The sequence below is a fragment of the Lipomyces chichibuensis genome (assembly GCF_038497645.1).
Source record: "Lipomyces chichibuensis strain CBS 12929 unplaced genomic scaffold V1513scaffold_18, whole genome shotgun sequence".
In the NCBI taxonomy this organism is placed as follows: Eukaryota; Fungi; Ascomycota; class Lipomycetes; order Lipomycetales; family Lipomycetaceae; genus Lipomyces; species Lipomyces chichibuensis.
In genome coordinates, this window is record NW_027117470.1 from 21,797 (window position 1) to 35,246 (window position 13,450).

The 13,450-nt window shown below is 47.4% G+C and overlaps 4 protein-coding genes across 4 annotated transcripts; all 4 read right to left on the bottom strand.

The window, feature by feature from the left end:
* Positions 1-96: 96 nt before the first annotated feature.
* On the bottom strand, positions 97-3,094 carry V1513DRAFT_445631 (fungal-specific transcription factor domain-containing protein). The gene is made up of 2 exons (XM_066898137.1): positions 2,661-3,094; positions 97-2,606 (listed from the first exon to the last, which is right to left on the bottom strand). The coding sequence occupies exons 1-2, from the start codon at positions 2,959-2,961 to the stop codon at positions 187-189; spliced, it is 2,721 nt and encodes a 906-aa protein (XP_066753204.1). The 5' UTR covers positions 2,962-3,094; the 3' UTR covers positions 97-186.
* A 125-nt stretch (positions 3,095-3,219) lies between these two features.
* V1513DRAFT_445632 (uncharacterized protein) lies at positions 3,220-3,626 on the bottom strand. Its single transcript, XM_066898138.1, has one exon. It carries the CDS (start codon positions 3,478-3,480, stop codon positions 3,268-3,270), a length of 213 nt encoding a protein of 70 aa, XP_066753205.1. The 5' UTR covers positions 3,481-3,626; the 3' UTR covers positions 3,220-3,267.
* Positions 3,627-3,930: 304 nt separating this feature from the next.
* Positions 3,931-5,523, bottom strand: V1513DRAFT_425523 (general substrate transporter; the record flags this gene model as incomplete). The annotated part of the gene is made up of 2 exons (XM_066896128.1): positions 3,931-5,369; positions 5,433-5,523. The coding sequence occupies 2 exons, from the start codon at positions 5,521-5,523 to the stop codon at positions 3,931-3,933; spliced, it is 1,530 nt and encodes a 509-aa protein (XP_066753206.1).
* A 1,076-nt stretch (positions 5,524-6,599) lies between these two features.
* V1513DRAFT_458788 (general substrate transporter) lies at positions 6,600-8,275 on the bottom strand (the record flags this gene model as incomplete). Its single annotated transcript, XM_066899714.1, has 3 exons — positions 6,600-6,682; positions 6,723-8,002; positions 8,058-8,275. The coding sequence occupies 3 exons, from the start codon at positions 8,273-8,275 to the stop codon at positions 6,600-6,602; spliced, it is 1,581 nt and encodes a 526-aa protein (XP_066753207.1).
* Between the last annotated feature and the right edge of the window lie 5,175 nt (positions 8,276-13,450).

Below are 13,450 nucleotides of genomic sequence, written 5' to 3' on the forward strand. Positions count from 1 at the left end.
CTTATATGCTGACTTGCAAACTCATCGCTTTACTGGTTATAACTAAAAGCATGCCGGTATTCAGGGAGGCGACCGGCGAGATTACACGTTAATATATTCCCAGTCCAACGCATTAATTTATATCTAATATACAAAAAGAAATTGCCCAAATTTCCGTCCAACTCCTGAAACAAATTTTACTCATCGTTACAAATAACCGACTTGCACTGCCCGCGCTAGTTCCCGATCATCCTGATTCCGGCCCAAACATTGTTGCACGCAATTATCCAATAAACTGCACATCTCCCCCATCAACTCCCACTTGCTCCCGCTCAGCGACAGAATCACCCACTTCAGCAGTCCGACAGTTAAATTTTTGTTTTTCATCTGTTCGAGTTCTTCGGGTGTGTTGGCCGCGTTCATCCGTTCCAGAAACGTTCTTCCGCTTTCGGCCGCTATCGCCCATTCCTGATCTTTCCAGTGTGCAAAACTTGCGCGAGATAAGCTCGACTTACTCGACAATATGTCTGACTCTGGCCCTTCTACGCAATAAGCATACGTCCAGAATACAAGCATACAATGCACTATCATCGCAGACCGATGGGGGAACAAGTCATCCAGGATCGAATATCCTGCTGGATACGAAGAAGTGTTGCCGTCGCCGAGTATATACACACGAAACAGCGCTTTAATCGAATGAAACGCCGCTAGCCGCGCACTTTTCGTTCTCGACCACTCGTACATATGCCGTTTTGATGCGACGTAATCTTGTGCTAAAGTCGACCGGCCCAGGACTCGTTCGTCCCCACAAAACACATGTAGATCGTATCGGGGCACGTGCATGCACACATGCGCCATGCGGTATATCATAGAAAATATCGGCCGGTTCCTGTCCTGATTCGGGATTGCTCTCGTCTCCTTGTCGCGCGAAACAGATCCTGCATGTTCGTAGTCTTCCTTCCAGAAATCATATGCCCGACCAAGTGTTGACTTCCATGTATCCCTGAAGGATCCCCAGCCAATTGACGACACTTGGAGCGCTTGCTGCGACATCTGAATTGACAGGGATACTAGACCGCATAATAGAACATGCCGACCAAATCCATCAACTTCCACACTCTGTTGATTCAGCAGCCGCTTTAATCCTGCCAAGAACGGCGGCGTAGGCTTCGATATGAGCAACGGCCGCTCATCATCTGCAGAATCCCATATGCGGTCATCACATGGAAGAGAAAGCCGTATTTCGTACGGGTACATCAATAAGCTGTGACCAAATAATATAGAATGCGACACATCAAGGATAAATGCCATGAACACTGCTCTCTTGATCGACTCGGCTTCCACCCACCGTCTCCATGTCGACTCATCAGCGTCGCCATCACCAGGTAAGGCGATCGAAGGATCCAGAAGCGTTCTACCACGACGAATAAGTTGCAATGTAGCGCCGTGGTGTATATGTGCGCGCTCGTGGAGCTTACGTGACGACATCGTCTTCTCGAAAACCTCGAGCAATAATAAACTCTGCAGGATCCAGACTTTGGTGGGTGAATGGAACTCAGGGGCGCCGAATATAAGCCCGCGTAATGGCTCGGCAATCACGATTGCCAGTTCTCGTGCACCGTCGTATGATGCTCCGATCAAGATCATGCTGAATACAAGTGGTTCGGGTGCTCCGTCAACCTCAAACAGACGTTTATGTAACACAGGAAACTGAAAATGAAATTTTTCCCAGTAAAGTTCAATATACCGATGTATCTTATCTAGCGTGAAATCAGGATGCGACCGGAGAGATGGCAGCACCGCAGTAAGCTCCTGTCGCTTTGCCTCAGACATCACCCCAGATTGCGTTAACTGCGGTGGCGTAGACAACTGAGATATATCGATAACCGGTGATTCAAAAAAAGAGTTAGAGTCTGGGGGAGCAAAATATTCGCGATTTCCAGAAAGCATGCCATCCGAGAAGAGCCAATCGATGAGATCTGCGGAGGATGGAGAGACTTCTGGAACACTGTACTCTTCGTTGACCAGCGGTGGATCATGAGAATCGCTACTTGACTTACGCACGACATCGTTCAAGCAGATTCCATTGTTAGCTAAGGTGGGATCCGAGCCGATGCTGTGATGTGGCATGCGTTGCGTATCTGCCCCTAGTTGAGACGTCGCTGCAACGGATATTGGTGACAGAGCTGACCCATGTACTTGATCATACTCTGTGTTAACTGATGTAACAGACACGTGGCTCTCTGCAGAAAAATCCTGAAAGCTCGGGAGATTTGGAATATGTGAGGTATTGCTGTCCTTCGTGTAATCGATCGGAGTGAATGTAGTCATTGCCGAGCCGTTCGCACTGAAAGACTGGGGATTGACCGTTTCCATATTCGAGTCATACTGTGCCGGAGAAGACATTTGGATTTGCGAGACGTGGATAGAAGGCGGAAGATTTTCTTGAAGTGAACCTTTTGAACGGCCAGGTTGCGATCGGACAATTACCTCATCCGGCGGCTGCCCGTTATCATTCGCTGAGTTCCGCTTCCGATGTCGATCGATATGTCGTAGACGAAGATCGTCTCGGACGAACGATTTTGTACATCCCGGCCAGGAACACATAAATATCTGCTTCGGACTGTCTAGAGTACTATTAGTGACACTACTTAATTTTTCCGGTAAAGATCGAGACTCACGATTCAATTGGTGACGTCCCAAATGCTCCAAACGTGTAAATGATTTGTTACAACCAGCAACTTGGCACACAAATATCTTTCCTAATCCTTTCCTTGATTTCGCCTTCTTTTTCTTTTTTACTGGCTTTTCCAAATTCTCATCTTCCGAAAGCGCATGCAGTCCGGGAACATCAAGGTCCTGTCCGTGTAGAACATCGCCATTCACAGTAGTCGTACCGCCGCTAGTCACAATTGGTCCATTTGTCTGAATGGCCGGAGGTTGCGATCGTGCTGATATGGCTATCTGGCTGGAGTCGTTCATGTTTACGGGTTATGATGCAAAAACCATTACTAAGTAGCCTAAGCGCGCGCAAAATCAATAACTTCGTGAGCGTCTTGTGGTTTTCCTGTAAGATGCAGTATTGTGACAAAACGCTCCTTATTGTCGTCCTGTGCAGACAGAACGTTGTTTCAATCTGTGGTGATGCGCCACCACCTATACAACGTGGTTAGGGCTGCAACTCGCAAGCAAACTAACCTCCGTGTGAAAGAAATCTTTTAAAGGCTTCTAAGCTTGAGGCAGAGGAGGAAGAATTCTATTTCATGATGTACTGCATACATGTAGATGTCATCCCATCGTATTGTTGAGATGATAGCATAAAGTAAAAACAAACAGCAGCGACCATCTCCAGCAACTCATCTCTATGGTAATCGAGACAAGTTTCGCGGAGGACACTCCGGAGTCACAACCTGGTACCGTGTGGCGCGGCAGCGTTTTCATGGCAAGGAAGGCCAGGGCCAAGCCAAAGGACCAGATTAAGAGATATATTACCTTAGTCATAAATTATAGGGGCTTGAGATGCAACTACTCGACCAGTCCATGTAGTACTTTCTGAAGTATGATGTGGACCCATCCCGTAGCTTGCGATAATCACTCTAAACAACCTTAGATACCTGGATAGCCAATATGCGGTTGCTAAATGAAACAATTTTGCCGACGATGAACCAAAAATTCGCGTTGGCGCTTCCTCAAAGCATTCAACGCCGGATAACATCACGCTACCCAATGACGCACCATTTGGAAGAAAGCTAACTTATAGCCTCATAGTCATCCAGCGCGCTGATCATTAACTTGGTCATACTGTGGATGGAACAATGGTGGGCGAACCAGCGTGGCGGGAAGCTGATGAAATCGGTAATCGCAGTTCTTGCAGAGTCCTACTTGCATTTGAGAACAGTGAAAATAGAGGGATGAGGTTAATCGAAGTGATTTCGACTGCATGAGAATAAATTACGCGTGCTCCTGCGGTGTGTGCTCCACTGACTCCACTGCAAACTTCTCCGGCTCAACTTGCCGCGCAGCCAAATTGCGCGCCTTTAGCGCGCCCTCGCTTGCAAACAGGAGATCGATGTCCTCGAGTGATAGCCCCTTGGTCTCTTTGAAGAAGAAGTACACAACCGGCACGAATACCGAGTTAAGGACCGCGAAGATAATGTACGTCCTGTAGCCAATATTCTGGATCGCAGGAGGTGTAATTTCAACAACGAGGAAATTGCAAATCCAGTTTGAGGCAGTCGCGAGAGCGGTACCCTTGGCTCTGAGGCGCAGAGGAAGCAATTCAGAGGGGTATACCCAGACAGTGGACTGCATACCGATAGTGAAGGCCCCCTCAAAGATGAATAGCATGGCAGCAGCACCAATAGCGGCTGAGTCCTTAGCAGCAGTATCGTTCTGTACTTGGAAAATAAGAGCTGCTTGGACGGCCATTACGGCTGCCTGGACTGCTATACCTCCGAGGATGAGTGGGCGCCGACCGAGTCTGTCAATAAGGAACCACGGGATGAATGACGCGACAAACAGCCATGTCTGGAGAAACCCAGACATGAGCCCCGCCATACGCGGTGTAAAGCCAATCGACTGCTGAAATAATGTTGCAGCGTAGTAGATAAGTGCGTTGATGCCTCCGAGCTGCTGGAATATCTGGATGGCACACGCGGTCCACAGACGGCGACGAGACTGCAGACCGTCTGTCCTGTAGAAATCGTGCCACGATCCGGTGCCCTCGGCTATCTCCATAATAACAGTCTCCTTGATGTCGTTAAATTGCTCAACCACTTTAGGGTGGTCCACATCTGTAGCCTTTAGCGCAGCGATAACGTTACGGGCGTCGTCCTCCAGGCCGTGTGACGTAAGCCAGCGCGGAGACTCGGGAACCATAAATGTCAGGAACAAAATTGCCAGTAAGAAAACTATCTGGAAGGCCGTGGGAAAACGCCACGAAATTTCGGAGTCGACATATGACAGTCCGAAGTCGATCCAGTACGCCATGACGATACCGAAATTGAGAGTAGTACAATACATGGCGACGTAGAGGCCGCGTGTAGCCTTAGGACTGATCTCTGCCTGTAGAACTGGAACAGTCGAGTTGATTATGCCAATCCCTATACCGGATATGACACGGCCTACGATTATTTGCGCTATATCGTAGGATGCGGCCTGGATGACGGCGCCGATGATCATGACTAACGCGCCCAACGCAATCGATTGCCGACGACCTAACTTCTCTCCCGCAAATGAGATGAATACAGCACCAAAAAATCCGCCAACTTCGTAGATAGCGACCACTGTACTGAGAATAATCGGACGCGGATAGTTGAACACACGATTGAACGGGGTGCCATTGATGAATCCACCCATAAGACCATTATCATAACCGATGAGTAAGAATCCTGTTGACCTTAGAAACAGATTCCATTTGAAGATGTGTACTGAATCCCAATACAACTACATACCCAAACTACTAAGAAGTGTAGCAGTGATCAGCAATACTTTTCCTCGCAGGATTGGCAAACCGCTAAGTCGATTGCGGTATAGCTTCAACATTTCGCGAAATTCGACCAGATATTGCGTTTGTGGAGAAGACGAGGAATGTAGTGGCTCGTCAAAAATACCTAAAAAGGCAAGTAACTGTCAGTGTCACATACATTGAGTTAATTTAACGCTATCTTTGGCTAAGCGATTCGCGGGGCAGCTCGGTTTGCGGGGAAACAGACGAGACGGTCTCGTGATGAGCTCCGCGCGCCGCATGTGCAAGTCTCGTGGGCACAATTAGCCCTAACCCACAGACTATTGTATCTTCATATAGTCGAACACCAGCTGACCTTCGCTAACTTGTCTGATCGTACGACTTTTATTGACCGGGATTTGTTATAGACAAAAGGGCTGAGACATGGGCCGTTCGTGGGGAAAGTTATCAGGTCAAGTGAGATGAAGAAAATTGACGCACAGGTGGGGGTAGACACCCCCATTGTTCTTTTGCCCCGCCAATCTCTTCCTATACTAAATATTCTTTCTACCGCTACTTCAGAATTGCCAAATAGTCTCTTGGTGCGGGGCCGTCATGCCAGGGGAAATCATCAGAAGACATGTCAGAACACGAATAACGGCAGGTTAAAGTTTGGCCATATCAAATAGTGTCTTGACCAAGCTACTGGATGCTCGCATTTTCAGCCCTACTGATACTCATGGTAATTACTAGCCAACAGGTCCAAACTCACAATATTCGTATTAATATGTTACTCGAATAAAGCACAATAAAAGTACAAGCAATCATAACTGCTAATCAAATGTAGCTTTACTCGCCCGCTATCTAATAACCAGTTCCGCGCGACGCCGGAGCACGGGGTAGCGGCTGGAGCCAGAAGTGAAAGGTTTTGCACAATGTCTCTGTTTACCATTTTATAGGTCTGAGGACATTATTTCTTTACTTCTTTTTAATATATTACCCTAAACCCAATCTTCTAAGTTTCAGCTGTGAGCACCAGTACAACAATGTGACCCTTAACAGCATTGGTGTTTCATCATGGAAACGAAGCTATCACTGACCATACATCTCTTCGATTCGACTTAACAACCTTGACAACTCTGCATACGTGAATGTAGGATGCCTTTCCTTTCATTCACTTGCTACTTGAATACATTTCCCAGAAGAGCGAAGACAAACGGAATAAGTTATCTAGAGTGTTCGCTACTTCGCTCAGCCCTGACACTCAACATGTCATGACATGCCCCGACCGATGCACTCTCGATTTCCCTCTCAATATCCTCCGCCAGTATCTCGAGCCTATTCGTATCCCGCTTGTTCCGGAAGGTCTTCCACAGCGGCTGGCCGTGCTCGAATATCTCGTCCATTTCTTCTAGCGTGCGCTGCTTCGTCTCGGGAGCAGCAAACCAGACATGAATGAACGCTGCGATGTTGAAGGCCCCAAAGATAAAGAACATGCGCCAGCTGATTAAGCGAAGCAGTGCCGGGACGGAGAATCCCAATAAAAAATTGGTGGCCCAATTGGATGCAAGGGCGAGCGAGACCGATTTCGCGCGGACGCGGACTGGGACAACTTCAGGGGGGTATATCCAGGATACGGGACCCCAACTCACGGCAAAGGTGCCACCAAAGATGTAGCAGCTGGCTACGATGGCGTTGGATGCGGCAGGATGGCCGATGATTTCCCACGTGTATGGTTGGTTCAGGATGGGGTTGGGTTCACCAAATTGCATGAGCAGGCCGCCGATGATGAAGAACCAGAAACCCATAATAATTGCACCGACGAGGAGGATGGGTCGACGGCCCCACTGGTCCGACCACAAGATGGAGGGGATCGTCATGAGCATTTTGATGATGTAGTGGACCGACGCCAAGAGCTCTGCGTGCGCGACGTGCACGGACTGGAAGATATACACGATGTAATAGTTCAACACATTCGCGCCACTAAGCTGACACCACATCTGGATCGCCATCGAAATGAAGACCCGCTTGCGTATCTTCCTTGAGAACAGCTCACGGAATGAGCTGGACGACGCCTCCCGCTCGGACCGGAGCTGATCTTCGATCTCTTTGTATTCTGCCAGTACAAGCGGGCTATTGATATCGTTGTTTGGAGTGCGCAGGAATGCGAGCACCATCAGGGCTTCATCCCACCTATCCTTGCTCGCGAGCCACCTTGGTGAGAAAGGGAACCAGAAAAGACCGATAAACAAGATAATGGCAGGGACTGCCTGGATTGCATACGGCACGCGGAACGAGGCTTCAGAGTCGATAAACGAGCAGCCGTACTCGATGAAGTACTGAATCATGACGCCCCAGGTGATTGCGAATTGTTGGAGTGAGACTACTCGTCCGCGAGTCCTGTGCGGTGCGATTTCCGACTGGTAGATGGGCACGAGCGTTGATGTCAATCCGATGCAAAGACCGGACACTACGCGTCCAGCTATTAACATTCCGACGCCATTTGATGCAGACTGTACAGTAGCACCGATGCACCACAGAACTGTGCCGATCTGGATGGAAATCTTGCGCGATAAACTGCCAATGTGAGCCTTTTCCACTTAACCCAACAATCCATCATCGCGGTACTCACTAGTCACCTAGAACAGTAGAAGACAAGGAGCCAACGAGCGAACCCGCAGCCAGTGCGCCCGTGATGCCGCCCTGTCGCGTCCCCAGTGGGTTGTCGTAGAACTTTTTGTAATTTTCTGTACCAATGATGCCCGATATAGAGGCGATATCGAAGCCGAATAACGTGCCCCCGAGGGCCGTGAATGTTGATATCGTGTAGACGTTTACGATCCTCACCATTGCGGATATTACACCCTGTGTGTGCATTCTCCGTCCATGGCGGATTTCTTTTCTTGCCTAGTCCAAACCGACAGAGCGCGATCGAGTGTGTTGAAGCCTTGTTGCAATTTGCATAGGAGCACAGTGGATGACATCACTAGGCGCCGTTCGGTTTAGGGTTAGCGCCTGCAAGGATGAGGCTAATGGACGAAAGCCCATTGTTCAAGAATGTGACTTGTATGAGGGCTGGGATGATGTTTTACTACGGCACTCAACTGAACCCGTTCTACTTGCGTTGGGGACGACTCCGGGCTGTTCCTGCTCTTATCCCGTTTATCTGCCTGGGGTCCTTTCTCGCCGAGGTGGCTGGCGATCAAAACGGGGGCATGGAAGTGCTAAGTTGACCTAGTATCACATGTAGAAATGTAATAATATTAGTGAATTCCTTTAAATTATTGCAATATGTCCTGTTCTGCAGCTCAACTCCACCTTGAGATTGAAGCGAACTATAGAGACATCAGAGCTGAGGATTCGGTGGCCGTGGAAGGCGCACATGAGCCTTATTGTGAAGGGTAAAGGTCTCTACAAGTTTCTCGAAAGCAGTGCCAAAGGAAAAGAAGAGTCCGCTAGAGCAGCAAAAGGAGGGACAAGAGGGGATGAAGCCTCCACAAAGATAATGGGGAGCCCTAAGTATAAGAGTTCAAGCCCAGATCCCGGGAGACAACCCTACCCTGAAGGAAAATTGTCACACTGCAGAGATATTCGTGGACAATACGATGAACATGTAAACAAGCCCACTGCTTTTGCTTGGCCGAACATTCACTCTCACTAACCGCTCTTACCGTCACCATGGTTACTTTGCGATATGTTAAAACATACAGCCGCCTGTATGTATTCTGCGGAAGTGTCCGGACGTTCATTTACAAGAAAGACATATAGCCAGCTTCACGTGCACAGATTTCAAAGGACCTGAACGGGTTTGTCCAAATTTAACAGGTTTAGTTCGGCGTTACACGTCAACGGAAAGCCAGTCGATGACGAAGAACATGCTTCCTTGAAGCAGTCGGTTCCGGTTTCGAAGTATGGAAACAAAAAAGCGTGCCGAATCGACAGGGTATAACCATCGCAAAGACCTGCGAACGATTTCCTGGAGGAAGCTCGCAACGAACAGAAGGGGAGCGCTTTTTGGCAAAAGGAGTCTCAACGTATTCAAAGAAAGAGGGGCGCAGTTACTTCAAATTAAAATGGTCAAAGAATAAGAAAGAAGGCCAAGTACCGAAACATAAAACCCTCAACTCTTTGTTGAAAAACATGCGACGGAATCGCCGACAGAAGACTGTGAATATATGCTAGAGTCCATCGCTGCTGGCACGAGGATTGACTGTGCAGATGTGTTAAAGTGGAACGTATGTAAAAAAAGGAAACCAAAATATCAAAACGAAGTGAACTGAAACATCTAACTTCAGGAAAATAAATAAATCAACCGAGATTTCAGTATAAGGCCTTGATCTATTTCTCTTCTACTGGACCGGCCGTATCATTCCCTTAATAAATGGGACACTAGTGTACATGCGATAGGAACTACGTAGGATTTGTAGACCTCTTAAGAAATGACCTGATCTCACCCAAAACCTTCTCATGTTTTGGACTAAATAAACTCAGGGGATGTGCATGACGCCCGAACCTTGACCCACTTGGTAAAACTCTATTACATTCAGCACTTAAAACATGATGCCCTAAGTGCTAACAGCGACCGCGACCTTAGGACTGCATGTATGATCGATAGTGATGCGTCAGCACACATATGCTGTTAAGCAGAGTTATTCTAAGAGCTAGTGCTAGCCAGAAGCGGCCTCTGGACAGTTTGGGAGGCGGTGTTCTGTCCGTTTAAGGAGTCCAAACCGTGAGGCTCTCTGCAGCAATACGATACGACACTCACTTTGAGGAATAGACACCTAGTTCCCAGATGTTTCACTGACGTGATAATGGTGAAGCGTTTCGAGTCATCAAATGATGCGCGCTTAGTCTATAACGGGTCAGCATGGAAGATAATACACACACTTCTGAGACGAAGCTCGGAAACAGTAAAGACTACCATGGGATGTACGCCCTAGATGTACATGTGCAAAGGAGCTTTTCGTAAACGAGGTTATGGAACCACTCGATTTATGGCATTGACGCTTAACGCTTAGACCACAACTTGAGGATATAGTGAATGGAATCAACCTAAAGAATTAGTCAGACAAACTTGTCTGTAGTCCATCCATGGAATTCATATCGAGAGAAACTCCTCAACGAGTAAAGGAGCCGTTGAATAGAAAGTTTCTGCTAGATAATGAAGATAAGGATAAGAAGTATCTGATGTAAAAAGCGGGGTTGTCAAGTTCTCTAGTTGTCGAACCAGCTTCCGTGAAGACCGCCACAGTGTTTATCGACAACGTCGACACTTTCCTTTCCCGCACTCTATGATCATCGCACAACATGATCCAATGAAATTGCTCTATACTGATGTTGTAACAGTTGATCCGCAAGGACATGGTAGTGCGTACCTTAGTGTCCTTGGTGATGCAACTTGCGGCAAATTGGTATGCCACATGAAGTCTAAGGGAGAAGCGCGACTGACTGTGTGAGTTCTAGTGTGTGCTTTCCCTCGGTCTTGCCCGAGTCGGGGTTGACAAAGACACTACATATTCCTGAGCTACCACATGTCCAAGGGCTGCGCAGAATATTAACTATTCGGCAAATAATTGTTTGCACCATTTTGTCATAATGGCGAATATTATTCGAATAATTTGCGGATATATTCGCCGGATATTTGTTGCCTAATACTGAAATATATTTTCTACGATTGACCTGAACCGTAAATGTCACTTGAATGACTTCAGGCACAGTGCATCTACTCGAGAAACGACGCGAGTCATTTGAGGGATTGGCCGATCTGGGCAACAGAAATAACGTTGCTCCTAGTTTACAGAGATTTTGGAGCATGCTCAAAATGCTCTGCGAAATTGAGGAGGCGTTAATCGCGTTAAGGATATGAGAACAAAATAAGGGATCGTTGACGCACATATATATGGCTTCGACGAGGCCGGGTTTATGATTGCCGCTATCTCGTCGGCATGATAGTTAACGCATGGAACGAGTTGGGCGAGCGAAGATTGTCCAACCAAGGTAATCGTGAATGGGCCCGGTGATCCAGGGAGTTAATGCGAAATGGTGGTCTATCCGCCGTTCATCGTGGCTTAGGGGCCTACGTCGCATACGCGATTAAATTCTGTCTTAATCATTGGTTGCCCTTGACAAAAGTTCGTTTGCCCAACACTTGCCCACGGATCCCGAGGTGCGCTCCGCGAACAGCAGATTAGCCATATTTTCCACATCAGCGAGCCTGGTCGAGAACCCGTGCGAAAATATTGAACCCTTCAAGTGGATTCGGGGATATTGTAGATCTTTGCAGCCTGTCCGATGCTTAGCTGAGCGCGCTTTTGGGTAGCTTCGAGGGCTAATTAATACATCTTTTGAAGCGGTGTCCATTTTTTTGTGGAAAAATATGGTGTCAAAGGTGATTTGCCGTACGTGCAGAGAAGAGTGCGCGGCTCGCATTTCTGATTGGCTCGCTTAACGTTAGCAACTATATTTCGGGACAATAATACAGATGGCGTCCCAGACTCACCCCCACGTTGGTTGGCTCAACATCATCGCTACACGGAACGCCTGCCTTCCATTTTCTATATTGTATTACATTAGGTCGATCTATCTACATAATGCCTTCATCAATTGCGACGTTGTTAGCAACTGCAAGGTCTAGGTCTGCTTTGTGGGCACATTTTGACGCTAGATCATTTCATGCTGATGTTACAATAATTGTGGCTAGGTAGCGTGCTCTCGTTTTTGCTTTGGCGCGCCAGTTGTCTTTACAGCTCCTCCTGAGCTGCAGCCTGGTAATGCACATTCACACTTACTGACTGCATGATCACATTTAACTCGCTCGGTAGTGCTCTTCAAGCGCATGTACACACTCGGCAACGCTACCATGTCTGGTCTCGCAGTTGCGACTGCAAGTGTACTTGTCTATGCATAGGCAACGTCGGCCCTTAAGGAGCCGCATTATCTTTGTTCTGTCGGTCTACGAGTATATGTAGCGTGTCAAGAACAGCGGCCTGACTTGGAGTCTTGCATCAAGCGTTGGACAAATCTGAATCTCATACAGTGCTTATTGCATTGATCCCGGCTCAGACATGACTGACTGTTTACTTTGCCACTTATAGGTGCGTTTCCCTTGGCCGCGTTTCTGCTGAATTTGATTTAATGAGAGTCCCATCTGCTTGAGCGCATATGCGTGCTAATTCGTAGGAACACTAAGGGTCATGTCCAGCAATGACAAGCGTCGTGTCTTGGCATGGAATTTAATATGGGGTAAATCCGCGCTATAATGGCCAACACTTAGCTACGTCATTGTTAGAAGTTACAGCCCCACCAACAAAATGGCCATACCTCTTTTACTTTGTACCTCGGCGTACAATTCCTGTGAGATGGACTTATACGACGTGCAGTAGTCCCAATAATAACCGTTGCCTTTATTGAGAAGAACTTTGTTTGGGAAGCGATGGTCTGAAGATCCCGAATTGTAATTATGGGGACATTTGCTCATGAAGACAATGTAGCATTGATGAGGAAGCTTCAGGTTCGTGCGTCGCGTGTTTACACGACAGAGACTAGTTGTGGATATGCATTTGTCGATTTCATTGTCCTTGTTCATATGACACGTTCCTTTACAGAATTTTTCTATTTTCTTAGGAACAACGCGTTTGGGATTACATCATAACTCACATTGTTTAATATGATGATTCAACGGTAGACTTCATGCCACATTAAGTAATTCCTGGCGATCCATCCATCAAGTATCTCGTGCTTGACAAATCTTTAATCCAGCGAATCACTGTATTATAAAATGCGACTCCGATAATTTCCAATCAATCGCTCAACATTTACTTGTTGCTGGCCCAGACCTTATCAAATGCCTCTGACTTATAATCCATAATTGAAAGTTTTTTCGCAAAAAGCGTCTACCAATTCATCATTGACTCAACGGCGTCTCCTTGGGCCACTGAACTCTATCCCCGCATCGGCTGATAGCGAGACGAGATGCGCAAGCAGTGGCGCCATGACTAATTGTCCTTGGCAAACAATTCTAGA